Source organism: Cydia strobilella, chromosome 25 (assembly GCF_947568885.1).
Source record: "Cydia strobilella chromosome 25, ilCydStro3.1, whole genome shotgun sequence".
NCBI lineage: Eukaryota > Metazoa > Arthropoda > Insecta > Lepidoptera > Tortricidae > Cydia > Cydia strobilella.
This window is the reverse complement of record NC_086065.1, coordinates 8,675,355-8,703,314: the sequence shown is the minus strand read 5'-3', so window position 1 is coordinate 8,703,314 and position 27,960 is coordinate 8,675,355. Positions and strand designations below refer to the sequence as shown.

General features: G+C 39.2%; 1 protein-coding gene across 1 annotated transcript; it reads right to left on the bottom strand.

Moving 5' to 3' along the window:
• Nucleotides 1–453: 453 nt before the first annotated feature.
• On the bottom strand, nucleotides 454–27,960 carry LOC134752835 (F-box/LRR-repeat protein 20). The gene is made up of 14 exons (XM_063688593.1): nucleotides 27,747–27,960; nucleotides 22,419–22,532; nucleotides 20,550–20,633; nucleotides 19,779–19,886; nucleotides 18,564–18,661; nucleotides 17,167–17,233; nucleotides 16,207–16,309; nucleotides 15,401–15,486; nucleotides 14,959–15,141; nucleotides 13,475–13,576; nucleotides 12,582–12,669; nucleotides 11,354–11,478; nucleotides 9,555–9,681; nucleotides 454–6,192 (listed from the first exon to the last, which is right to left on the bottom strand). Exons 1-13 carry the CDS (start codon nucleotides 27,774–27,776, stop codon nucleotides 9,574–9,576), a joined length of 1,296 nt encoding a protein of 431 aa, XP_063544663.1. The 5' UTR covers nucleotides 27,777–27,960; the 3' UTR covers nucleotides 454–6,192; nucleotides 9,555–9,573.

The following is a 27,960-nucleotide window of genomic DNA, read 5'->3' as shown; positions in this document are numbered from 1 at the left end:
AACGATAACCGATCGCGCCTACATTTTTTTAAATTTGCCGTTTCTACTGATAAGATTTGCTTGGCCAACTATAACTTACTTTTTAAACTAGAGATATACCATTTTGGAAACTATTTTTCTATACAAGTTTACATCAGATAAACTTCGAGGTTTATTATAACTGAAACAACTATTTCACCGAACACGTTTTATATTAGTACTTTCTCTTAAATAAATAAGCATCCCCACTATTTATTTTGTTTTGATATCATTCACTTCTCCCTTTAATATGTACTCTATACTTTTTTAGGCTGCTTTGAGAAATAATATTTTTCTTATAATTAATTTACTTTAAATTATAATTACAAAACGGTATTAAGTATTGAAATTAATTTTCAATTTGTATTTTAATTACTGTTTGCCCTACACTATGTTTTTCGCACTTGGTGTTAAGAGGATTAATAAAAATACCAATTAAAAAAATGATTTTATTCAATGCACAACTTTTGTAAAAGCATTACGTGAAATATCACACCATTAGTAAACTTACAGCTAAGTTACATATCACATATAATATTACACCGAGCGGTTACATTTCATATTTACTTGAGGGGCCTATTTCACTCGTCACCATAACATGTCGTGACGCGACTATTGTTTTGCAAAGTTTAGCTAAGCTTCGAATTGAATATGTGTCTTAAAATCACAATCAAAATCAAATCATTTTTAACGATTACGGAATTGGTGCCATAGTAAAAACTTAAGACTAGAACACACCGGCTGCGTGTGCGTAGTAGGGATTTTTTCAATTCCGACACGGCCATCCTGCAAGAAGCACGCCCTGTGCACATGTGCACGTGCGTGCACTAAAATGTTAGAGCCGTGCACGCATACGTTACGCAAGCGGTGTGCCGTCTCTCATAAGGATCTTTATATTACAACGCGCTCGTGCACATGTTAATCACTTCGAGTTTGGCTAAACGTTGAAAAAACATTCTGTATTTAACTAAGCACTCCTCCTTTTTGACAAACGAATATAATTATAAATATTACAATTAATTAATAATCATCAATATAATTAATTATAATCATACCCAAGTATTCAAATAATTCCATACGTAATATAACCAGCTCATAAATATTTATTTAACTACCAGAGGCGGAGCGTCCTTAAGTAGAACAAACAGGCTTGCCTATTTAAAAACCGCGGCCTGGTTCGAACTTTAATATACGTCAAAAATTAGCTCTATATACGATATGGATCAGGTATGTCATGCAGTGTCAAAAGTGACGTTTCTTCAAACGAAATCGTCACTTTTGGCACTGACATCCGATCCATATCGTACCTAGAGTTGGAGCAAGAGAAGTGCAGAGATTTTGACAGCACAAGCAGTGGCAGTGTTATTTATACGTCATAATTTCATAGAAGTTTGACGTTTAAAATATCACCTGCACCGCGTGTGTTGTCAACATCTCTGCAGACTTCTTGATTTAACTCTAGAGCTAATTCAAACCAAAACGTCACTTTTGACACTGACATACCCGATCCATATCGTATCTAGAGCTATTTTGTGACGTAAGTTCGAATCAGGCCGTTATTCTAGAGCTTTTACTTTACAGCTAAAATAAACCAAATTCAACCCTACAGTGTAACACCCCGCCATCTGTTATCTAGAAACCTAAACGTTTAACATAATCTAAATAGCAATCTTAAAGCCTTCAAATATATTTTATATTTATTGAAACTTACGATTCAAAATCAAGTAAAAGTGTGACATTATTAATTCGTTCATAGGTGTTTAGAAAATAGTATTTTTAAATTACATATTTAGTATATGAAGAGTTGAAGAGTCGCCATCAAATATAACGGAGCGGCGGATGTGCTCAAAGATATCTGAACACGCGCTCCTTGACGATAGAGGCGTGTTCAGATATTTGTGAGCACCTTGCCGGTCCGATATATCTGATGGCGAATACATTGTAAATTTATACAGTCAACTAACATTTGAAAACAATTATGTACGTAACCTTCTCGGCATTTATATGTATCTTATAAGATACATAAGAAAAAACATGTTTAGTAAATTAAAATAGATATGGAAGGGATAATCAATTTCCTTTTCTCAAGGGGCCCACCCATTACCAGTCCGCCGGACGATAGCAGCCTGTCGGTTAGAACAAAAATTTGACAGTTCCAAACAACTGACGGGCCGATATCGTCCGGCGGACTGGTAATGGGTGGGCCTCTTTAATCTCTTAGAAGCCATTTTCGGTAAGTGACTTGTAAAAATGCACTTTTATTTTAAAAACTACAGTCAGTGGCAGAGAAAAGGTTAACACATTCACTGCCACCGTTTTCGTAGCGTTACGCTCGTAGTCGATCTCAGCGTTTCCCGCTTTGTAGAGGAAAGCGACTACGAACAGAGAACCCGCCGGGCGAGTTCCCGGCACTCAATGTGTTAAATAATCCCATTTTTCAACTCAAAAAGGACTGTTACACTACTTAAAATAATAAATCAAACAACACGTTTAGACGGACTTTCGACAATTTAGTATATGATACACAAATATTAACATCAAAGAATCATTGATTATAGTAGGGGTATAAACTCTACCCCCCTTATTCATTAAACTTTACGAGCCTGATTTTGTTAAATTATGTTTTATTCCTTTCTTACAAATACATAAGTCAAAATGACAGAAGACAAACGATTCATAACTAATTCAGGCCAGTAACGCGTTTATGAATAACGCCATAAGAAAAAATCGTGCCCCCGGGTTTGACAACTGAAAATGTCACTGTACGGCGCCTTATATTTTGTGGTAACTGATCAGTTAACTTACGACAGAGTTACCGCATAATGTGGATGTAGGTGTACTAACTTTTATATCCGGTTCTGGCCAGAACATCGCGTCCCGTGTTGTCCCGCGACCGAGTGTCTAGAATTATAAGCACGGTCTGACCACTGCCGTTAGCTGCCTTGTAACTAGGGATTTTACCTAATAGAATAAACTGCATGTTACTTATCTGGTCTTGTTATTTGCAACATCCCTGCCAGGCTCCCAGTACCGGGTAGATGTGAACAAGAGGTCCTTGCAATTCAATAGGACAATACTTTGCCGCAGGCATATCCAGGCATCATTCCTTATTCACTACAGGAGTCGTAGCACGGTACGCTTATCACCATGCCTGTCACGTTCTAACAAGTATGTGAGTGCGAAAGTGACGGACTTAGTGATAGGGGAAACCATGCTGCGCGGGCAGGAGTCGTAGCACGGTACGCTTATCACCATGCCTGTCACGTTCTAACAAGTATGTGAGTGCGAAAGTGACGGACTTAGTGATAGGGGAAACCATGCTGCGCGGGCAGGACGTACAGCGCTATCTACATTAACTACCATATTCGACGCGAAATTATCTTAGATCAGCATCGACAGCATCAAATAGATAGTGACAGCCAAAGTGTCCAAATATAACGGTACACATCCTTATTACACAGTGAAACTTTGCCTAAGGGGTCATCCATTAATTAAGTCATACGTTTAAGGGGAGGAAGGGGCTCAATAAAATGTGACATGTTGTGACAGAGTGAAGGGGGAAAGCACAAACATTGTGACGTCACTTAAACTTCATCATCAGTGATCCAGAGGCCGTGAGTTCAAGTCTCACCCAAGGCAGTAATTTTTCCACTTTTAAATTTATTCTAAGCTTAATAGCATCAATCGCAGACGTTTCTGCTTGTTAAAAATTAAATCATTATCAGTAACCGAAAAAGTTAAGAAATGAGTTTTGGAACGAAAATAGTTTTTATTCGTGTAATTTTCGATCCTAATTGGTTTTGTTTTGTGTTATAATATTACTTATATTTTTTTTATCAAAAATATATTTTTTTAATAATACCTAATTAGTATTGCCGATTTCGTTGAAAATAAAAATTGACAAAAATGTGACGTCACAGCAGGGGGGAGGGATTTGCAAATGTGATCAAATGTGACAAGGAGGGGGGGGGGGGGGGGGGTCAAAAAACCTAGAAATTCATGTGACGTAATTAATGGATGACCCCCTTACATCCAATGATAATGTAAAATCCTTGGTAACGTATATGTAGATATTCAACATTCAATTACAACTTTTCAAGTGTTCCACCGATAACTGTCGTTCCAAACCCTAAATAGAAATTAGCTATCTTAAGACTAACTTCACTATGAAACAGTACTGAACTACTGAATACATGTTGGTATTTATTATAATATTTATAATATAGACATTTTTACATTCATATTACAGAACTCTCTAGTTACATGGGCCGATTTTTATTGTTGTCGAATTTTATTCCGTTAGATTTCGATAAAATTTGGTGAATAGATAGAGTTCTCTGTACAATATAAGCACAATTTTACCGTATGACACAAAAAAACAAACAGAGTAACAAAAAAGTATGGTGTTCGTAACTCAATTACATACATTTTGACCAGAATAAGCTCTACAAACCAGTCAAACTTTATCAAAAAAAAAATCGGCCCATATATCAGTGGTATCAACAATCGATTGAGGGAGATAATCAATTGATTCGCGATTAATGCAAACGAAACAATCGATTGTCGGAGATAATAAATTGATTCGCGATTAATCTGTTAATCGTCAATCGCGATTAATGCAAACAATGTTAATGCCTGACCAGTAATATATGATCATGCGCCATGTTGCGGAATATCACTGGAACTAATTTATTCATACTATACAGAACTGTCACCATGATCATGTAAGTATTACTGGTCAGGATTTATACATATGATTCCCATCATAGTTTGTGTGACCACTGGCAATCATCTATCTTCTTTCTAGTTTTTATTTCTGGCTATTGCATCTTTCTGATAGTCCATTTCCATTTATACAACGTGTAAACAAGTACTAAAAACTTCAGACAATAAAACTGTTTTATTTGTCTATACACACTTTTGATTCTTTAGATGTTTCCTTCATCGAAAACAACAATTAAATATTAAATGATATTTTTTACGTAAGTCCCCAGAAAATAATAGAAACAAACCGGGATTTGAAGCAACGACCTCCCGTTAGGAAGCCAAGAAGCTCTACTTTCATTTTAGAACAATATGTTCAAAACTACACGTTGTATACAGCTCACATATGTAACTCCCGGTGTATTAATATTACCTCTATCAAGCTCTTGTGTAAGCCACTCATTTCCTTTACGCCCATATATCTATGATATTAGTGACATTCCTGATCATTACCCACTTTACCGGTTATTCAATTTGCCGTGCTAGCAAACAAGGCTCGGATACTGGTTAAATTATATATCACTATTCACTAGCGACCCGCCCCGGCTTCGCACGGATGCAATGTTGATGTGTTATACATATAAACCTTCCTCTTGAATCACTATCTATTACAACAAAACCGCATTTAAATCCGTTGCGTAGTTTTAAAGATCTAAGCATACATAGGGACAGACAGACAGCAGCAGGAAGCGACTTTGTTTTATACTATGTAGTGATATGTGACATAAAACATTTTTTTTTCCAAAAAAACCGTTATTTTCAAACCGGCTTTTCAAGAAGTTTTTAAGGTTTTGCGGAACCGGTATAGAACCTTTTAAACTGGTAATAAACAATAATGAAGCATTCTAATACCTGTAAAAAAATCTATCCCTCCTGCCAATTTGTCGAACAAACGGTTCATTTGTGTTAAATAAAGCCCTTAAAACGTTCGCGTTCTCAAGTTCTAAGAGAAACCAGAATAAACCGATATTAAATTAACCGGTCCATTTAATCTTTTTCTTGGCAAAATTTTAAAATATCATGACAAACTAAGCCTCACTTGTGCCTGATAAAGCAAAAAAAATATGCTTTTAGAACAAAATACAAAAAGAGGGTAAAGAGGATATATGTATCTTGTAAGATACACTGCCAAGAAAAGGGTTAAATCGGTTCCGAGCCTTGGCCGAGTCGACAATGACGAAAAACGCAGTAACAACGTGAATATTCGCACACCTATGTAGCCTTCAGCTCCCACGTAGCATTAATACGTCATTATGACGTCCGTTACGTCAATATGACGTATAAATGACGTCACTTTCCTACCTGGTCCCAGCACTCATATCTCATAATCCTGCAGTACCGAGCTGCACGGTGTATACAGCACGATTTGGAAGTATGACGACACGTAGCAGTTTTACCGGTTCACGTTACCTTTAAAAAAGAAAAAGAAAATTAAAGTGAATGCCAAATATATACGATTTATACAAAAACAAGTTATGATATTCAACATGTGTTAAATTTTGATAATATTCAACCACACATGTTAAATATTATCAAAATTGAGCTAAATGGATAGAAAATGACATATTCATTATATAAAAAAAGTTTTTTTAACTTTCAAAAAGAAAAATAGAAAATGGTACCATTCGATTCCTTACATTTTATTGAAAAATGAATAGTATGACAATATATATATATATATTTCATGGGCAAAATAGCAATTTTCTTGATCTTCTATACATTTAGGACAGACTACAGTAATGTGACATCACATTACAATATCATTTATGCTTTTTTTAGCATTAGAAAGAAGGTAAGCTATCTCGACGTGTATTAAAAATCACTTTTGAAAAATAAGTCACAGCAAATATGTTACAACTAGCTGTTGCCCGCGACTTCGTACGCGTGGATTTGTATGTTGGTGGTTATATATTCTACATGAGCATAATATAGAACATTATGCAGCAAAAGATATTAGTAGGGACGGTTAATCATTTGTTAATAATTATACAACACATGAAATTTGTCTTTCACAAACTACGAAGTTTCAAGACCCTAACTGAAAAAATTGTTCCCGATATAATCCCTCTCGACCCTATTAGAAGATTTTCAAGTCCACTATTTAAAAAAAATATTCGCTCCCGAAACTATTAATACAAACTTCAACAACGGTGTCAAGTTCCTAGCTTAAAAGAAAATTTGTACCACATAAACTTACATCCTCTTTAACTTTTTTGGAATCCTATACAATGCCTTTCTAAGAAGTTTCAAAGCATTTGTAATAGATTCACTTTCAACCCCTTTTTAACCCTTTTAGGGGATGAATATTTAAAAACGCTCAAATTACTTTTCTTGTATTCTAATAATATGCCTTTATACAAAGATTCAAGTCCCACACTCACAAAAATATTTGATCTCCATACAAACTTTCAACCCCTTTTTCACCACCTTGGGGGTTGAATTTTTAAAAACGCTGAAATGAGTTTTCTTTTTTTTTATTATAATTAATAAATTTTATATAATATAATATAATATTATAAAATTTGAACCCAAGACAATAATTCTTCCCCTTTTTAACCCCCTTAGGGGTTGAATTTCCAAAAACGTCATTATTACTTTTTTTTGTAATCAGCTATTATGCCTTTCTAGGAAGTTTCAAAGTATTTGTAATGGATTCAAACTTTCAACCCTTTTTTAACCCATTTAGGGGATGAATTTTTAAAAACGCTGAAATCATGTTTCTTGTATTTTAATATTAAGCCTTTATACGAAGTTTCAAATCCCGCACTCAAAAAAGTTTATGATCTCCATACAAACTTTCAACCCCTTTTTTACCAGCTTAGGGGATGAATTTTGAAAAACCCCTTCTTAGTGGATACTAACGTCATAAAAGCTACCTATTGTGAAAAATTCAGCTCTCTAGGTCCAACGGTTTGGGCTGGGCGTTGATTTGAGTCAGTCAGTCAGTCAGTACTTTTACGTTTATATATATACCTAGTCGGCTCATAAGTTCTGTCATATACATAGTATCAAATAAAATCAAAATTTTAAGTTTATTCCGTATAATTTGTACAGCGTTTGAAAGCTTATAAACTAGAGAATCTAAATGTATAACATTTATTCAAAATGACCGCCATAATTATCTACACAGGCTTGAAGTCTTCGTGGTAATTATCTACACAGGCTTGAAGTCACTTTCATGTCGATATTGGCCACTGCCGTAGCAAGAGATTTTTTCAGCGAGTCTAGATTTGCATGAGGTTTTGAGCACACCTTTTCCTCTAAATACTGCCATATTTTATAGTCTAAAGGATTAAGATCTGGGCTAGAGGAGGGCCAATCTTCATGCCGTATAAAGTCGATTTTATTGGAGGCGAGCCAGGCTTGTGTAGACTTTGCCTTATGGGCTGGAGCAGAGTCCTGCTGGAAAACCCAATGCTGGTTTAGAAACATCGTATGGGATAGTGGTTTCACAATATTAGTCAACACCGTGTCTTGGTACACTTTGGCACTAGTTTTTACTCCTTTCTCACAAAAATGCATACTAGTGACGCCCGCATAAGAAACTCCCAGCCAAACCATCACAGATGAAGGGTGATGACCTCTTTGAATACGGGGAATGCTATTAGACGCTTCTTTACTATTGCGAGCGTACACTCTATCATTTTGTTTATTACAGTTTTCTTCTATGTCAAAAATTTTCTCGTCCGAAAACAGTATACAACGGTGCTTATTTTTAGCGTACTTCTTCAATAAAGCTTTAGATCTTTTAAGCCTTAAAGCTTTAAGCCGACCATTGAGAAGATGGCCAGTTTTTCGTTTATAAGCACGAAGTCTCAGGTCTTGATTAAGCACTCTTTTCACCGTGTTTTTGCTCAAACCCATCTGGAGGGCCATAACTTTTTGTTTCCTAGCGGGATTTCTGGCAATGCGTGCCCTAATTGCTTGTACAACCGCTGGAGTCCTAGCTGTACGCGGACGACCGCTTCTTTTCTTGTCATTTAAACTAGAGACCTCACTGTATCTTTCTATGGTACGATACACAAATCTTAGAGAGAATTTTAAATTTTCAAGTAGCTTAAAAATTTTAGTCAGCGAGTGACCACAACGATATAGTGCAATTATTGCGGTACGGCTATCTTTAAGCGTCCACTCCATGTTGAAGAAAACAGAAAATTGCAAAATTATACTACTCAAATATTTAATAAAGATTCGAAATTCAAATGCAGAACGGTTTTTGTTTTAGGAGTTCCAAATTTAAATTTTAAAGGCCAGTGACAGAACTTATGAGCCGACTAGGTAGATTATAAATCATATATCGGAAACATCTCATATTTTTGTATGATATTAGTGTCATTCTGATATATCAGAGAATTTTTCCAAGTTTTTGTGACTTGTTATGTATGAATAGGTACTTAGAAATATTTGTCACTTATTTAAGTTTAGTCACAGTGCGGACACGCTATACATCAAAAATCACTTGCGTTTCTATGTGTGAACGGCACGTCTGTACACGCTTCATGCGTCATAGTGTGAGTAAGTTGCTTAAAAATAGTACTGAGCGGCCGGCAAACGGCCGTCAATCTGGTGTCGCGGGGCGAGGTAATTCGAGTCGGGGCGGGGCGGTGCGTGGCCGTTCTGTATGATAATACTATTACTTATTCTGTGGTTTAATCTAATCTTTTGCATGCTTTGTTAAGCAGAATGTATTGGACATCTTTATATTGTAAGAACTTGTTTTGTGTACTACATTCTTGCAAATGAATAAATGATTGAATGATTGAATACATTACCGTTGCTAGTGTATCGCGATCATATGATGTCGCAGCAGCGGCAGTAGCGTGGTCGCGCGGCGCCGCCCGCCGCCGGCGGCGTCACCGGCGCGAAGTATGCGTGCACCTTTATATTAGGGAGGTGGTTCTGGAAATATACGAAGTACATATCATCAGGGCTAGGAACCGGTTTTTTTGAAAAACCCGAAAAAGCATAATATTTTTAATTATTTTATGCTATCTATGTAGGACTGAATCGTGTATTTAGGTAACAACTGCGTATTATTAGACAGTCCCATTAAAAATGAAATAATAAACAAAAGAACGAAAAATAATGTAATGATACCGGTATTTTTTGTATGAAGAAAAAACCGGTTCCGAGCCTTGCATGTCATATTCGTAAGAAAAGTAACCAATACCTCGGTGTTTTTTTATACTACTACTACGTCGGTGGCAAACAAGCATACGGCCCGCCTGATGTTAAGCGGATATAGTTTCCGGATAGCGTTCCTAGTGACCAGCTGACATTCATACAACTCGATCAGCTTTAAGTCGTGGGGCATACCCTAAGTTTTAGTATGTGTGGGATATACCCTAAGTTTTCGGACGTGTGGGACATACCCTAAGTTTCCGGATGGCGTTCCTAGTAACTACTTGACAGTCATACAACTCGATCAGCTATAATATAAGTTGTGGGACATACCCTAAGTTTTAGTATGTGTGGGATATACCCTAAGTTTTCGGACGTGTGGGTTATACCCTAAGTTTCCGGATGGCGTCCATAGTGACTAGCGGACATTCATACAACTCGATCAGCTGTAAGTTGTGGGGCATACCCTAAGTTTTAGCATGTGTGGGATATACCCTAAGTTTTCGGACGTGTGGGACATACCCTAAGTTTTCGGATGGCGTTCCTAGTGACCAGCTGACATTCATACAAATCGATCAGCTGTAAGTTGTGGGGCATACCCTATGTTTTAGGATGTGTGGGATATACCCTAAGTTTTCGGACGTGTGGGACATATCCTAAGTTTCCGGATGGCGTTCCTAGTGACCAGCTGACATTCATACAACTCGATCAGCTGCAAGTTGTGGGACATACCCTAAGTTTCCGGATGGCATTCCTAGTGACCAGCTGACATTTATACAACTCGATCAGCTACAAGTTGTGGGACATACCCTAAGTTCACTAGACTTATATTGACCGGGATATAGACCGTGATTACCGTGAGTGTGAACGCGACCGGACCAACAAGTGTGAATGCGACCGTTGGTAACGTTGAAAGTGAACGCAGCCGACGCGCAAGAATGAGGGTAGACAGAGCGCTGTCTACACAACTTTGACACCCACCCGCTATCTTCAGTCACCCGTGAACATGATGCATGTAACTGCGTCGAAATATCGGGAGCTCACAAATAACACAAAAGGTAATCACGGTCTATATCCCGGTCAATATAAGTCTAGTGAAACTAACCGTGAATCATTCAAAACTCTAATACCCTAAGTTTTAGTATGTGGTATATACCCTAAGTTTTCGGACGTGTGGGACATACCCTAAGTTTCCGGATGGCGTTCCTAGTGACCAGTTGACAGTCATACAACTCGATCAGTTGTAAGTTGTGGGGCATACCCTAAGTTTTAGTATGTGTGGGATATACCCTAAGTTTTCGGACATGTGGGACATATCCTAAGTTTCCGGATGGCGTTCCTAGTGACCAGTTGACAGTCATACAACTCGATCAGTTATAAGTTGAGGGGCATACCCTAAGTTTTAGTATGTGTGGGATATACCCTAAGTTTTCGGACGTGTGGGACATACCCTAAGTTTCCGGATGGCGTTCCTAGTGACCAGTTGACAGTCATACAACTCGATCAGCTGTAAGTTGTGGCACGAAGTCAGGTGCTCCAGCGCCCCGTCCGTCACCAGCGGACAATTGTCTAGACCTGGAAACAACTTATGTCAATTTCATTTTGATACGTGTTTATAACGTAGCGTAAACTACTTTTAAAGGAGCGGGCGACGCTGCGCGCGGCAGTACGCGATACACGGCCGTCGTGGACGCTGCTCGCACTATTAGCGCTTGAGAAAAGTAGGGTGAATATGTACGTTCTGGCTCAGTGACGTCATCATGACGTCATCACATGACATCGTGACGTAAAAATGACGTCACTGAGGCAGAACATGCATATTCACCCTACTGAGAAAGGAGACCTAGGCTCTCCGAAACATGTCACGCGAGTGACTAAAACAAGTGAGTCTAAACCGTGTAATTATTCAAACTACTTTTCTTTAAATCGGTTAATAACCTTTTCGACGCCGTGAAACACAAAAGCTGTCACTCGGACGCCACGTCACTGAAAAATGAAATTGAACTTTATGCATATGCACGTAGGTCTATGTTGCTCTGTGGTCAATGACGGATTAATCCGTCCTTGGCGTTGCATCTACGGTGCGGATATATCCGTCATTGGCGTCCAAAAGGTTAACAGGATTTTAACCTTTTCACCGCCACGTCAATGTAGTAATAGTGTCATCAACGCCAAGTCACAAAATGCACGTAAAACAATCCGTATAACATATCAAGTCGTGCCGTGCGGGGCATGAAATGTACTGACTTTATATCAAGTCAATAGCGGCGAAAAAGATGTTAAAGCTATTTACGAGGTTTTTAGTAATTTAGATCTGTTACGAGGATCAATGTTATTTTGAGCAACACCAGTTTATTTACGATACAAGTGCGAAAAAGAGGAAATTCGAAACGAGTGGCGATAAATTAAAACACGACCGGAGTGTTTTAAATCGACACGAGTTGCGAATTACCTATTCGCAAGTGTATCGTACAACGTTTTACAGTACATATGGCCCTTTAAACTTTCGACATATGCACGAAAAGTGCTCTTTTACGCACTAGTGCGAGAAAGTAGCACCATATGTGCTGTAAAGTAACTACCCATCCCTCTGTAAATAACATAGTTAGAAAAAACCGGGTACAGTTTGAGAAACAGTCCAAAATTCCATGAAATTTGAAAATGTTATTTCGACATACCCAACACGGAGAGGTGCTCCGCGGCGCAGGGGGACATGGAAAGCTGCTTGATCCCGTTGTCCGTTATCAACTCGCAGTGGGACAACGTCTGTGATAAATAATAATAATAGTACATTATGATACAAGTGTGCTAAGTTGGTCATTACACACGAGGCGATATTGTGCGCGCGAGCTGTAAGCGAGCGCGCAATAAGAAAGCCGATGTGTGTAATGACCAATGCACACGCGTTTCATACGACGTTTTTCAACACACTTGCGAGACAAAAAAGAAACTTTCATATTAATCAATTTTTTAATAGATAAAACCGTTAGTATTGTGTGTTTCATCTGTCATACTCGTACTGCGGGCGCGCCGGTGCCCGCCAGTCTGAATTAAAGAAGGCTCCCTTTCCATGCATATTATTAGCAATCAGTTAGCTTCTTAACTCAGTCGGATAATATAATGAAAAAGCACGAGTGGAATAATACACTGAAAGAGCACGCGTGTTTAATATCTAGGATTATGAGCCAAAAATCGGTGGAATAAAAACGTCGTTTTGAGCAAGTGTGTTGAAAATAAATATTATAGGACATTCTTACACATATTGACTGCTCAAGCTCAAGGCTTGTGTTGTGGGTACTCAGACAACGATCAAAATGGAACAAGGGCAAGCGAATGATGATGATATAAATGTTTAGATAGTTATTTATTCTCTGATATTTTTAACTGTAGCTATGATAGTTAAATTAACTTGTAAAATTTCCGCTAAATTGTAAAACATGCTGTGTACACTTCATTTGGATTTCGTGCTAGTTGTTAAGCCATAAGGTGAATTGTATGTTTCTCATGATATTGTGAGATATCAGTTTGGTTTACCTAATAAAGTAAAAAAAATAATGTGAACGAATCTTACCAGTTTCTCAAGCCTCGGGCAGCCCATAGACAAATGTACGAGCGTGACGTCCGTGATGAGCACGCACTCTTCCAGGTCCATCCGCTCCAGCATCCGACAACTCTGCAATACACAAAAACGTTAAATGTGACGTCCCACGGATAAAGGTACCTAGTAGCGGTTGGAGTTTACGCTATTATTAACGCCGCTCCAATATTATTGCGGTGCTATGCGACGTAAGCGCCAGCCGCCATAATACCTTATCCCGCGGAACGTCAAAAATTAAGAGGAATATTTTAAAGTCAAACCATGTTAAAACAAGGCTTGGCAAGCGTGACTTATCCACATTTTTTTTTTTTTTTTTTTTTTTTTTAAATAAATAAATAAATAAATATAGGACATTCTTACACAGATTGACTAAGTCCCACAGTAAGCTCAAGAAGGCTTGTGTTGTGGGTACTTAGACAACGATATATATAATATACAAATACATAAATACATAGAAAACACCCAAGACTCTGGAACAAATATCTGTGCTCATCACACAAATAAATGTCCTTACCGGGATTCGAACCCAGGACCATCGGCTTCACAGGCAGGGTCACTACCCACTAGGCCAGACCGGTCGTCAGACATTTTGTCATTGGACAGTATGTGTTTGGACTATGTAGGACCTAGGTCAGTGGTGGGCAAACTTTATTCATGGCGAAACAGAAAGTGTAAGATATTTCAGAGGAGGGCCAGTATTATAGCAAAATGTATTTTGAATTGAAACTTAATTGATCATAAAAAATAAAAGCATAAACATTAAAACATTTTGACTCGGCGGCGGGCCGTACTTTGCTTACCACTGATCTAAGTACTACCAAAGAGAATTAAGAGGACAGAGTGCTCACTCCATACATCCTTTTTTTTACCAAAAAGACTATTATTTTCGTAGTCTACACCTCAAAATACAAGTACAGTAAGTAAGTAGAGTTAGTACTAGTCAGCAGTTATCAACGAATACTAGAGATGCCACGAGTATTCGGCAACTATTCGGTATTCGGAATATTCGGCCACTTTGCCGAATATTCTGTATTAGGCCACATTGCCAAATATTCAGTATTCGGCCACCTTGCCTAATATTCGGTATTCGGTCACATAGCCGAAAATTAGGTATTCGGCTACATAGCCGAATATTCGGTATTCGGCCACATTGCTGAATTTAAGGTATTCGGCCACGTAGCCGAATATTAGGTGTTCGGCCACGTAGCCGAATATTCGGTATTCGGCCACCTTGCCGAATATTCGGTATTCGGCCACCTTGCCTAATATTCGGTATTCGGTCACATAGCCGAAAATTAGGTAAGATATTCGGCTACGTAGCCGAATATTAGGTGTTCGGCTACGTAGCCGAATATTCGGTATTCGTCCACGTTGCCGAATATTCGGTATTCGGCCACAGCCGAATATTAGGTATTCGGCCACATTGCCGAATATTCGGGTCATCTCTAACCACCCACCCTGGCTAGAGCTTGGAAGCCGGCGTCCGTGAGCTGCGTGCACTGCGCCAGCTCCAGCGTCACCAGCTCGGGGCAGCGCGCCGCCAGCGCCGCCAGCGCCGCGTCCGTCAGGCGCGCGCACCCCGACACGCACAGCAGGCGCATGCCGCCGTTCAACATACATATGGAATCGTCTGATAGGCTCTGGGGGAAATTAAACATACTCAATGACAATGGTTATTCATTATAGTCTCAAATATGAAAACGTATAAATAATTTGTCATATTCCGGAATGCATAGTATAATACATGTAAACGTCTAAACCGGCTTACATGCATAAAATCACAAATTACAAATTAAACTAAACATATTTCTGCATTAACACAAGAGGACGTACTTCGTGCAGGATGGCTGTGTTGGAATTGAAAAAATCTTATAAAAAAAAAAAATTATAGGCACTTACTTCGCAGCCCTGTACATTGAGCACCTCCAGATCCGGGCAGTATGTGGCTAGACACGACACAGCTCTGTCGTTCACGTTTTTGCAGCCTGGTGAAGAAAAACTCAATATTAGGCAAGCCGGTGGGATCCCAATTATATGAACGAAACCGAATCAACGGCAAAATGCCACATATGCGACTCTTTAGTGAGTTTGCCATTACACTTTGGGGTACAGACAGAATGCAACCCGACTGCAATTTGTATGGGAACTGCATCCATTTGTTCCCATACAAATTGCAGTCGGGTTGCAGGGTTGCAGTCCGGTACCGGCCCTTATTTGATACTAGCTTTTGCCCGCGACTTCGTCTGCGTGGAGTTAGTAATTTGGGTAGCTTTTTGTTTTATCAAAAACTACCCTATGTCCTTCCCCGGACTATCTCTATACCAAACTTCAACTAAATCGCTTCAGCGGTTTAAGCGTGAAGAGGTAACAGACAGACAGACACAATTTCGCATTTATAATATTTAGTACTAGCTTTTGCTCGCGATTTCGTCTGCGTGGAGTTTAGTAACTTGGGTAGCTTATTTTTTATCCAATCTGCTTTTTATCGATTCCCCATACAAACTTCCACCCACCCCCCCCTTTTCACCCCCCTAAAGGATGACTTCTGGGATAAAAACTACCCTATGTCTTTCCCCGGGACTCAAACTATCTCTATACCAAATTTCCACTAAATCGCTTCAGCGGTTCAAGCGTGAAGAGGTAACAGACAGACACACTTTCGCATTTATAATATTAGTATGGATAGTTATGCCACTGGTACTTACCTCTGCATATGAAGCTCTTCAGTTTAGGACAGCCCCTTGCCAGCGCCTCCACACCGTTCTCCGTGATGGACTGGCACCACGACACGTTCACGTGGGTCAGGAGCTAAAACAAAAATAGTTATTTGTGCAACAAGAGAGGAAAGTTGGTTTTTCTTGCGAGTGTGATGAGTCCCGACAAAGAAAGATATAACTCCGTAATAGATGGATACAGTCTAAGGAAAAAACGTGCCTCGAAAAATCACGAAAATTTGATTCTCGATCAGAGGGCGCCACTTGTTTTGGCCTACTCTCGTATAGAGGGCGCTGACGGTTTCGTTTGTTATTTATAATTTTAACGCACATCAGTGAAAGAACATGGGTCAAAATCATATAAAAATAATTAATACAAATAAAAAAATCATTTATCCTTATTTAAATACATTTTAACGTATTTTTATAAATCTTCATTTTTAGTTTTAAAGTATGTCGATAGATGGCAGTGAATTTACAGCGGTTACAAAATTTACTATGACAGTACCACTCTATCTTATTATATCCTCTTTGGTCCCGAGAAAGCGAAAGATTCTAAGATAAATAACTCTGTTCTCGTGAGACACATATAATTTTTCACCTCAGTAGTGAGAACATATTAAAGGTTAAAATGTATTTCGAATTACACAGAATAATACAGAGGAAAAAAAACGAATTTGTAATAGAAGTATGAAGTGGCAGTTCATGGGCTTCACTAAATTAAAAAGCTACTTTGTTTTACTCCCTGGAGTGAGAAAAGTCGCACTTTCGTCACTGCCTGGAGTGAGGAAAATCGCACTTTCGACACTCCCTGGAGTGAAGAAAGTCGCACTTTCCTCACTCCAGGGAGTGACGAAAGTAGGCTTATTCCAGCTGCTGAGGTGAAAAATATATTCCTCAGTGTAACACGGATTGCCATAGAGGTATATCAAAATGTTATAGGCAACTTACCGGACATCCGTCCGACAGCGCTTTCAGTGATATGTCCGATATACTGGGGCAGGAGTCCAAGTTTATTCTTTAACAAAAACAAAATATTGATAAAAATAATATGTTATTGGTGCAATAATAGTACATTATTGTCGAGGCTCGGAAGTAGCAACTTGCTGGCTGAGGATTTGTTTTAAACGGACGACCTTGGGAGTCCGTTTAATTGAATCCGAAGCCAGCAAGTAGCCTTCCAGCCGAGTCATATATAGTGCTTTTCTCAAAAATGGCGCAATAAATGCAAATATAATAGAAATATTTTACAGAAGCAACATTGTTATGTATATATTTTCACAGAAAAAAGTAAAAAGATTTGCTTTGCCGCCGTTTTATTTTTTTAATTTAAAATGGAAGTGTATTTTTCTGCTGAAAATACGCCAACCTATTTGAGACACCTAAATAGTCGAGGTACCAACATTATAATAATAAGTACTGATCATCTGTTTGGCTGTTTAATGGACCTATGCCTTCATTTGATATGGCCACTTCAACTTTTAAAAAGTTTGGAACTCGACAAATAATGGAATTTGTATGCAACATTGCAGTCCCGAAATCGAGACTGCAATGTTTTTAACTTTTTAATTTTTTGACAGACCATAAACTACGCACTTCGCGACCTACTTTTTAACCGGCAACGTCGACTTTGCCGTCCATTTTTGAGAAAAGAATATTTACTTACTTGAAAAATTACAGCTTGATTGGGTCAATATTTACACTAAAATAATGGGTTGAAAATGGGATTGAAGATTAGTAGTTTTAATAATATGAGGGTAGAAGCTAGTATACCTTAAGAGCGTTTCACATTGTCCGATACGATATCGGATGTCGGAAGGAAGTAAAATGTAAGATATTATTTTTATTTTCTAAGAATATATGTATGTATGTATGTAAACACTTTATTGCACATAAGACAGGTTAAGATATACAATTAAACAGAAAGTATACAATGTACAAAGACGAGCTTATCCCTGTAAGGGATCTCTTCCAGTCAACCTTTGAGCGACGTATATATATGTGACGTATATGTGACGTTTTCAATCAAAAGGTACCACATTGTCGCTTACCATAAGGACGAAATTGGATTGTATCTTTATACGAATAATGTCAGAGCGTCCCTATGGCAAGCGACAATGTGGTACCTTTTGATTGAAAACGACACATATTTAATTACAGACAAGCCAATACACCGAGAAATTAAACATTGCCAAATAAACGCGTATATGCGTGCGTGCGTGCGTGCGTGCGTGTATGTATGTATGTATGTATGTGTGTGTGTGTGTGTGTGTGTGTGTGTGTGTGTGTGTGTGTGTGTGTGTGTGTGTGTTGCTTTTGGCACTCGCTCGCTCATTAAGGATACCAACCTTTGTAATTTGCTGCATCTCCTGCCGAGGGCCTGGCAGGTCTGATCGGTGATTTTCTTGCATTTGTTCAAATTCAAATCTTCGATGTTCGGACAAGACTGGGAGAAACAAATCAGTCAATAACAAAAGCCTAAGATATTAATCAATTAAACCTACATGTATTCATTAATAATTAAAAGTGGGGTGTAACAACGTTCAATATCGTATCAGAATACCGCAGGGTTCCGTACTTTTTAGTATTTGTTGTTATAGCGGCAACAGAAATACATCATCTGTGAAAATTTCAACTGTCTAGCTAACACGGTTGATGAGATACAGCCTGGTGACAGACAGACGGACAGAGGAGTCTTAGTAATAGGGTCCCGTTTTTACCCTTTGGGCACGGAACCCTAAAAATCGAAAAAATCAAAGTAGCTGTGGTTGATACACAAGATGTATATTGTGTCAAAATATTTTCAATTATGTTAATATCCAGAGAGGAAAATGAGGACCAGGGACCGGACAACCCTTTCCGCGATAAAACCCTTTCAATGGGCGACACTTAAACACGGCTAACACATTGAAAGACTTTCCCTTTTGAACTGCAAGCCCATTCATACCCTTACCTTTGACTAACCCTTACCGAAAAGCTAACCAAAAATAAGGCTAGCTCTTAATAAGGGTTACCCTTATCTTTAAGCGCTTTTTATAAAGGTTTCCCTTTGCGTGAAAGAGACAGGATTAGTATATATCTACGGTAGTGTATGAAAAGGAAAGAAAATATGTCGCCGCCGACGATCGCTCGGGTTCGAAGTAATGTGTGCTTTATGAACAAGGTAGACGACTTAAATTAGCACGCTTATATGCTAAAAGGGAAGCCCTTTATAAGGCTAACCCTTATAAGCAATATGCAAGGTGTTGGTGAGCGGATGATAAGGGTTTTGTAAGGGTATTTGGGCTACCGATTACTCAAATGTGGTAGCTTTATATAAGGGTTTTTAAAAGCAAAACAAAGGGTTTCGTCTGGCAAAGGGTATGGTGAGTTAAGCCTTATGCAATACCCTTATAAAACCCCGATAAGGGATAGCGGGCCGGTCCCTGATGAGGACTATAAGTTTGTATGAAAAGGCGATTTGACGCGGGTCCTCCACTTTCGTCTTAATGTACGCTCCACCGCTCGCTGGCAAACCTTGAGTTTAGATAATATATCCGATTATCTTGGCAGCTATCCTGTACCTGTGCAAGTGTCTTCATAGAGCCATCAGCTATGCTCTCGCACCCTCGAAGGGAGAGTTGGCGAAGGAATCCGCCGCAGCGCTGCGATATGTTCTCTATCACGGGACCCTGGAATCAAACAAAAATAGTGAATTGGTTTGGTTGTAACAACTGAAAAATTATTTCTCCCATTTGTTACCAATGGTGAACTGGAAGGGGTAACTTTTGAAAATATAGGCCTAAGTATTTCACTAGCTGGCAACATTAGGAGGAAAATCCTGGCTGTTACCAGTAGTAACAAATTGATGGTACCCAACAGCATCAGAAAGCATGGTTTATTAGATGTTCCTAAAAGTAGCCATGGACGCTAATTTTTTTAATATTAATTTTAAGTTGCGATTGCGACAATTTCAGTTTGGTATGGCTTATTTATAATAATAATAACTCAAATACAAATTAATAATTAAGAATGTAGGGAGGTGGTTTATCGAATCCGGCCATCACCACTGGAGGGCTTCTTTTTAGGGTTCCGTACCCAAAGGGTAAAAACGGGACCCTATTACCAAGACTCCGCTGTCCGTCTGTCCATCTGTCTGTCACCAGGCTGTATCTCATGAACCGTGATAGCTAGGCAGTTGAAATTTTCACAGATGTATTTCTGTTGCCGCTATAACAACAAATACAAAAAAGTACGGAACCCTCGGTGAGCTAGTCCGACTCGCACTTGGCCGGTTTTTTTTCTTTAGTAAGTACCTATATGACATCTATAAATAAGAATATTTATTTGCTTACCTCGACGTCCCTTTGAAACTCGAAAAGGTCTATCCGCTGCCAGTTGGAGCCGTCGAGAGCCAGAATGTTCCATAATTTCGATACCTACAGAACAACAAACATTACAATGGGGTTAGCAACTGTCAAAGGTTGTTGTTGATGGCGCCAGCACATCGTCGCTATACTTACTCAACCTCATATCTGCAATAATCATTTGATGGAAATGTCGCTTTTCTTTCATTCGGAATACGGGTGTTTTTTTCTTAAAATGAGTGTTGCAGATACGAGGTTGAGTAAGTATAGCGGCGATATAGGTTTTACCTGTCTGTCGTTTTGTTATATGAGATTTGGCTTAACCTTCTCGACGCCGTGTCAAACACAAAAGATGTCACTCGGACGCCACGTCACCGAAGTGTCAAAACTGTAATTGAACTTTATGCGAGATCTATGTTGATCTGTGGTCTTTGACGGATTAATCGGTCTTTGACGTTGAACCTACGCTGCCGATATATCCGTCATTGGCGTCCAAAAGGTTATAGGGCTAGCATCTAGGTATTCTAGGTTATACAATTAAAAACAAAAAAATATATTTGATACTTTTCGCAGGATTGTTTTTTTTATGATATAGGAGGCAAACGAGCAGACGAATCGCCTGACGGTAAGCGATTACCGTCGCCCATGGACACCCGCAACACCAGAGGGGTTGTGACTACGTTGCCGGCCTTTAAGATTGACAAACCCTATGCTGGCGCCATCTGCAAAATACCTCCAACACTCTTAGTGCTTGATAATGGAGACCAAGCCGATCCATGCCGTATGAGTGACTAAAGATAGGCGAGTTAAACCGTGAGATCGAAAACTTATCTCAGGTCGGTAACAAAGTTTCAAGGTAATTCCAAAATAGAGAGTATTAGCTGAGTTTTCGGACTAAACTATATCTCTCTTTAGCCCTTTTTTTATGTAATAGGAAGCAAACGAGCAGACGAGCCGCCTGATGGGAAGCAGTCATCGCCGCCCATGGACATAAGCAACACCAGAGGAGCCACTTATGCGTTGCCCACCTTTGAGAACCCTTAATACCTGCTTCTTGAAGAACCCCACCTTGAAGAACGCCATTCGTCACGGTTCTGTGTTCTGTACGACCTGGTGCCACTTCTTCCCCGCAGTCCTCTTGATGTCGTCGTCCCAACGCATCTGGGGTCTACTTTGAGGACGCTCTTCTCCCCATGGTCGTCATTCGAGTAGTCGTTATATAGTCGTATATATTAGTCGAAAAACTATACAGTGAGTATTATTACGTAGTTTAAATTCAGTAGGTACACTATAAATGAAAGGACGAAGGGAAAATAAAATGTTATATAATACCTGGGCGCAGCGGCAGAGCGACACGACGTCCAGATACGATAAGATCCGTAGCAGCAGCTCTTTCTGCAACATCTTGTTGATGTGGTTCCCTAAAGTCTGAAACACACTGACCTGCGCGCATCGGCAGAGCGACCCGACGTCCAGATTCGACAGGATCCGTAGCAGCAGCTCTTTCTGCAACTTCTTGTTGATGTGGTTCCCTAAAGGCTGAAACACACTGACCTGCATGCAGCGGCAGAGCGACCCGACGTCCAAATTCGACAGGATCCGTAGCAGCACCTCTTTCTGCAACTTCTTGTTGATGTGGTTCCCTAAAGGCTGAAACACACTGACCTACATGCAGCGGCAGAGCGATACGACGTCCAGATACGATAAGATCCGTAGCAGCAGCTCTTTTGGCAACTTCTTGTTGATGTGGTTCCCTAAAGTGGCAAGGCGACACGACGTCCAGATACGACAGGGTCTGTATGAGCAGCTCATTGGGCAACTTTTTGTCGATGTGGTTCCCTAAAGAAACACACTGACCTGCGCGCAGCGGCAGAGCGACACGACGTCCAGATACGACAGGATCCGTAGCAGCAGCTCTTTCGGCAATTTTTTGTTGATATGGTTTTCGTCCTCGCCCGAGAACCGACCGATCTGACAAACAAACAAACATTCAAGTAGGTAAAAACTATCTACATACCGAATTTCAACTAAATCGGTTCAGCAGTTATAGATTCTCCATACAAAATACCAGCCCCCTTTTCACCCCCTTAGGGGGTAAAAATTTCAAGCTCTTTAATTGTTTTGTTGTTTGTGTACTAAGACTATTTTACATACCAAATTTCAGCTTCCTACGACTTCAGGAAGTACTCTAAAGGATTTGATGATCATCAGTGAGTGAGTCAGTGACGAAATCGGGGTTTTTTTAGATATGAATAAAATCTAAAATATAAGAGCTATAGCTATACAATTGAATTTTTTTATGCTTAATAAGTCCACTATTTTATTTTATTTTTATTTTTTATTTTATTAATTCAAAAAAATTGACATCATATCCCGAGAATTTCGTTTATCTGGTATAATCCAAACCAAAGTTATGAGGGTTCAAATAAAAAAGCGGCCAAGTGCGAGTCGGACTCGCGCACCGAGAGTTCCGTACTTTTTAGTATTTGTTGTTAACAGAAATACATCATTTGTGAAATTTTCAACTGTCTAGCTATCACGGTTCATGAGATACTGAGAATTTACTGGGGTTACAAAATTTACTATGACAATACCGCTCTAGTATAAGTTACTCTATGGTATTATTAATCCCAAGACGAGCAAAGCGAAGCGCAAGGGCCTTACCTACCTTTTCTCGGAGCGCTTCGTCGTTTTTTAGGGTTCCGTACCCAAAGGGTAAAAACGGGACCCTATTACTAAGACTCCGCTGTCCGTCTGTCTGTCTGTCACCAGGCTGTATCTCATGAACCGTGATGGCTAGACAGTTGAAATTTTCACAGATGATGTATTTCTGTTGCCGCTATAACAACAAAATTTGTTGTAGTATTTAATACTAAAAACAGAATAATATAATTATTTAAATGGGGCTCCCATACAAAAAACGTGATTTTTTTGCTGTTTTTTTTCCGTAATGGTACGGAACCCTTCGTGCGCGAGTCCGACTCGCACTTGGCCGGTTTTTTTAGTAATAGCCTTTATTTTATGCTTCTTTTTTTTACAATTACATAAAATTACAATTATTATTGGTTTATTATTTGCATGTCGCGTGTGCGGAAAAGGCCTTCCCCAGTTTTTCCCATTCCTTCCTATCCTGTGCTGTTCTCCACCATTTATTTGTTTCATCATCATCATCATCATCATGTCAGCCGATTTGTTTACATACCTTTAAATTCCTAAAAAAAAAAAAACAGTAACGCTAAACTATGACTGTGTGTGTAAATGACAAATGTAAATAACTAATTTTATTTCTTTCATGACGCCATCCACAATAGTACATTTCGATGCTAGTGCGGAAAGTATGTCATTACTTCACGAGCACCGAGATATCCGGGACGAGTGAAAAATGACATTTCCGCACGTGTATCGAACGACGTTTTTTAATGCAGTTGCGAAAAAATAAGAAAAACAACAAGTAAGGAATAAAACCAATATCGAATGTTGCCTTTGGAAATTTAGCTTGCAGTAAGAAAAAACGCCTCTTCTTTGACAGGCGTTTCGGCAGCTATTCCTACCTCTACCTTGCATAGCTATTCCGTTCCATTCAGACAACTTATTAAGAACGGTGTTTCAATCTTCAATATTTAAAAATAAACGTGTTATAATGATGAAGAGGTAAGTAATAAAATATGAAATATGTATATTTTTCGTATTCTTATATTAACAGTAGGTTTTTATGTTGATTACGACGTTTAAAGGAAACTAATATTAACACTCATCAATAAGTAGTCATGAATTGGAACAAGTATAAATTAAAAAAAAATGGAAAAGTAAAAAGCACTAGTTCGCGAATACCAACTTTTCGCACGCTAAACAGCTACGTAAAGTAGCACTTTTTGAGCAACTGTATTAAAAAAGACTTTACAGTACATATGGTGCTACTTTCTCGCACTAGTGCGGAAAGTGCACTTTTTGTGCATATGTCGAAAGTTTAAAGGGCCATATGTACTGTAAAACGTTGTTCGATACTCGTGCGAATAGGTAATTCGCAACTCGTGTCGATTTAAAACACTCCCTGCGGTCGTGTTTTAATTTATCGCCACTCGTTTCGAATTTCCTCTTTTCCGCACTTGTATCGAAAATAACTATATCACGTGCTTATCACAGATCTTTAATGCATGAATGTTAATAAATAAGTCATCATCATCTTCCTCCCGTTGTCCCGGCATTTTGCCACGGCTCCATGGGAGCCTGGGGTCCGCTTGACAACTAATCCCAAGAATTGGCGTAGGCACTATAGTTTTTACGAAAGCGACTGCCATCTGACCGTCCAACCCAGAGGGGAAACTAGGCCTTGTCGGGATTAGTCCGGTTTCCTCACGATGTTTTCCTTCACCGAAAAGCGACTGGTAAATATCAAATGATATTTCGTACCAAATGGTGTTTCGTTTCGTTTCGTTCGTTTCGTTATTTCGTTAATAAATAAGTATGATAAGGAATAATTATTGGTTCCATTACGTAGACACTTATCAGTCATTCTATGTGATAACTAATCAGATAATGTTTATTATATAAACAAAGACTCGTATGTTAATGTCGATGAGAGATTTCACGCGGTCAAATTCGTTATTTTATCGAAAATAAAACATTCAAACTTATTTATTGTAGACCCAGCTCAGGGCCCAGGGGGATCTCCCCCATGACCCACCCCACAGATTTAATATATACGCTAGATGACGCAAATACCACGATTTGTATTGAAACCAAGCGTGCCAACTTTTTCACACAAAATTTACGCATAATATAATTTTAAAATTACTTATCTGTGATAGGAAATATGTTCTTGCCTTTAGGCGCTCGCAATTTTTGGGCTGTTGCAGTAAATTATCATGCAACTAAGAATTTTTTAGGTTTTCACGGACGTCCGGCTGCAACAACCGGCGGCGTGGAGTGTAAAGAGTGACGGTCAACCTCGACGCTTGGTCGGGGTTCGGACACGCGAAGTTGATGCATTTGCGTCTTCTATGGTATATTTATTTCTGTGACCCACCCCCTGGATCTGGACCTGGCAGAAATATCTGGAGAAGCCTTTGAAGCACTTTTTCTCAACTAATGTTTGGCAGGATAGTATCTATTATTATTATTTGTATCTCCTTGTGGATTTCACGGGCCTATAAATCCCGGTCTTTTGATAGGCTTGCGTGGGGATATAGATCCAACACGTAGAGCCCCTTGGAGAGCTTTAATGTCATGTCGAACGCCTGCTGGAACCCGTTCACAGGCGCAACAATAGACACTCATAAACCGGTCGCAGCAGGCATTGGGACTATTGTAGAAAAAGTGAACAGTATACCGGTCTATGGATTGAAGTTTGGGTGGACTATGAGACTGCGCTATTGTAAATACGTCCGGACACCTGCCATAACAATGTTTTCACAAGTTATCGGGGTAGATGGTGACTTGCCGCTGACTAGATGGGCCCCTGAAACTGCCGTCGGGAGCAACACCGGTGTGAGCGGCTCAGGGGTGTCGAGAGGTGTGCGCCGCTTTCTACCCAGTGGCTGTTAACAGCCACTGTGCCAACTCGCGTCTTATGCATCTTTCACTTCCACCCCTGGAGCATATAGCTCTAGCGACTCCTCTCTGGACAGCCAATGAAGGCAAGCCAGAGCTGAGAGTCCTGCGGATCCCCTTGGGGTCCACTCCGACCGACAAAGACACGCCGTAGACAGAGACCCTTATTATTATTATTTCATTTTAGACAGGCAGCTGATGCTGGTACGTCAAAATCATAGTTCACTTAGCACAGTTAGCATAGTTTGTCTAGTCTATTTTTAAATTGATTCACACTTGTAGAGTTCACAACTTCAGAGGGTAGTTTGTTCCAAGCCTTTACTATTCGGTTTGCAATAAAGTTTTTGCCGATATTTGTTTTGTGGTTTGTTGTTATTAGTTTAAGGTTGTCTCCTCTTGTGCGCATGTTTGAGTTTCGAGCGAACAGATCGCTTAGTTCTGGACAGTCGTAATATCCGTTAATGATTTAGGGGTCAAACTAAGCTGATCTAGCCACAAGACACTACCTTGTCCTGACTACCCTCCAAAAAGGGAAAAGAAAGTTTGTGTAGAAGTTGTTGCCTTGAATTTCCGTGGGCCTTGATTGTGTGGAATTTGATCCTTTTGGGGCAGGTAGGGGGGTAGTTTGTAGACCCCTGAATTTATTTATTTCATTATATCAATTTTAAAACTGTACCTTTGCAACTAATACCAAGAACTGGCTTAGGCACTGGTTTTTATAAAAGTAGAACAGGATTCTGATTTCACAATGTTAAATACTTAAGTGAAATTATAGTTGCCATTGTAAAGAAATGGAGCTCATAATTATCAAATTAAAAGTGAGCATTTAATCACCTCATTCAAATTATAAAAACATGTTTTTAATCTACATGTAAGTCTGATTATTGCAGTATGACTCATATTAAATTTTATTATCATTTTATAATAGGTATCAAAAAAATAAGTTATATGTTTAGTTTAATTTTATTTAAACAAAAGTTCCCAGAAATTGGCCGAATGTATAAATAATGAAATGAAATAAATAATTTATTGTCAGACCACAGGTAAAAACATAAAAGATGTCAATGGTGATAAGTTCTTTTCCGTAGTCTACCATATTTATGGTGTACAATGTGGTTTTATAATAAACTTTTTTTTAAACACCTGTTCTTTTTTTTTCTTTTAATGCATGCACAAACACCTGACGCGAGGGTCACACAAGGCCGTTAAATTTCGCGGTCTACCTATACATAACGGTATCAGCGCGCGGGTTATTGTACGCGCAGGGGTCAATACACTTGGCTAACAAAGGAAAATTACTTAATCCAGCGACATCACTAGCCAAAACCGAAAAAAACCGGCACAACAACAACAGCCCTCGACTATTTGCATAATAAAAACGCACTTGAAAAACACAAGTTTAAAAAAAGTTTAAAAATAGAACGCAACACGCATTGTTTGTCATTTCAGTCATTTGCGATCTTTTATGTCGCTTTTCTTCTAAACTTTGTAAATGCTGTTAAATATGAATAATCATCGCGTTGGAGAACAAAGGAATAGGGCATGTGTACTTGCATATAGGTACGGATATGTCAGCTGTTTCTAATCAAAACGAAAACACAAACATGTTAGCGATTTCGATCGATGGATGCCTACCTCGAATTTACTCCTCCCTGAGTAACTCATGCTCGGGTACGGCGTGATCTTCGCCACTCTGCAAAATTTCACTGACTCGTTGGTCCTAAAATTTTCAATAGCCGCGGGCAAGAGCGCACCAAACAAATATGGACGACTTTGATTTGGCTTTTCCTAGTTTTTCACGACGTCCTTCGCTGAGAGCGCTGACGGTGCGTTCGGAAACTAAATTCGT

Coding starts and splice junctions, on each gene's coding strand:
- LOC134752835 (XM_063688593.1), bottom strand. CDS start 27,776: ATGAGTTACTCAGGGAGGAGTAAATTCGAG. Junction 19,887..20,549: donor AGTTTCAAAGGGACGTCGAG/GTAAGCAAATAA, acceptor GTTTGATTCCAG/GGTCCCGTGATAGAGAACAT. Junction 16,310..17,166: donor CGCTGTCGGACGGATGTCCG/GTAAGTTGCCTA, acceptor TTTTTGTTTTAG/CTCCTGACCCACGTGAACGT.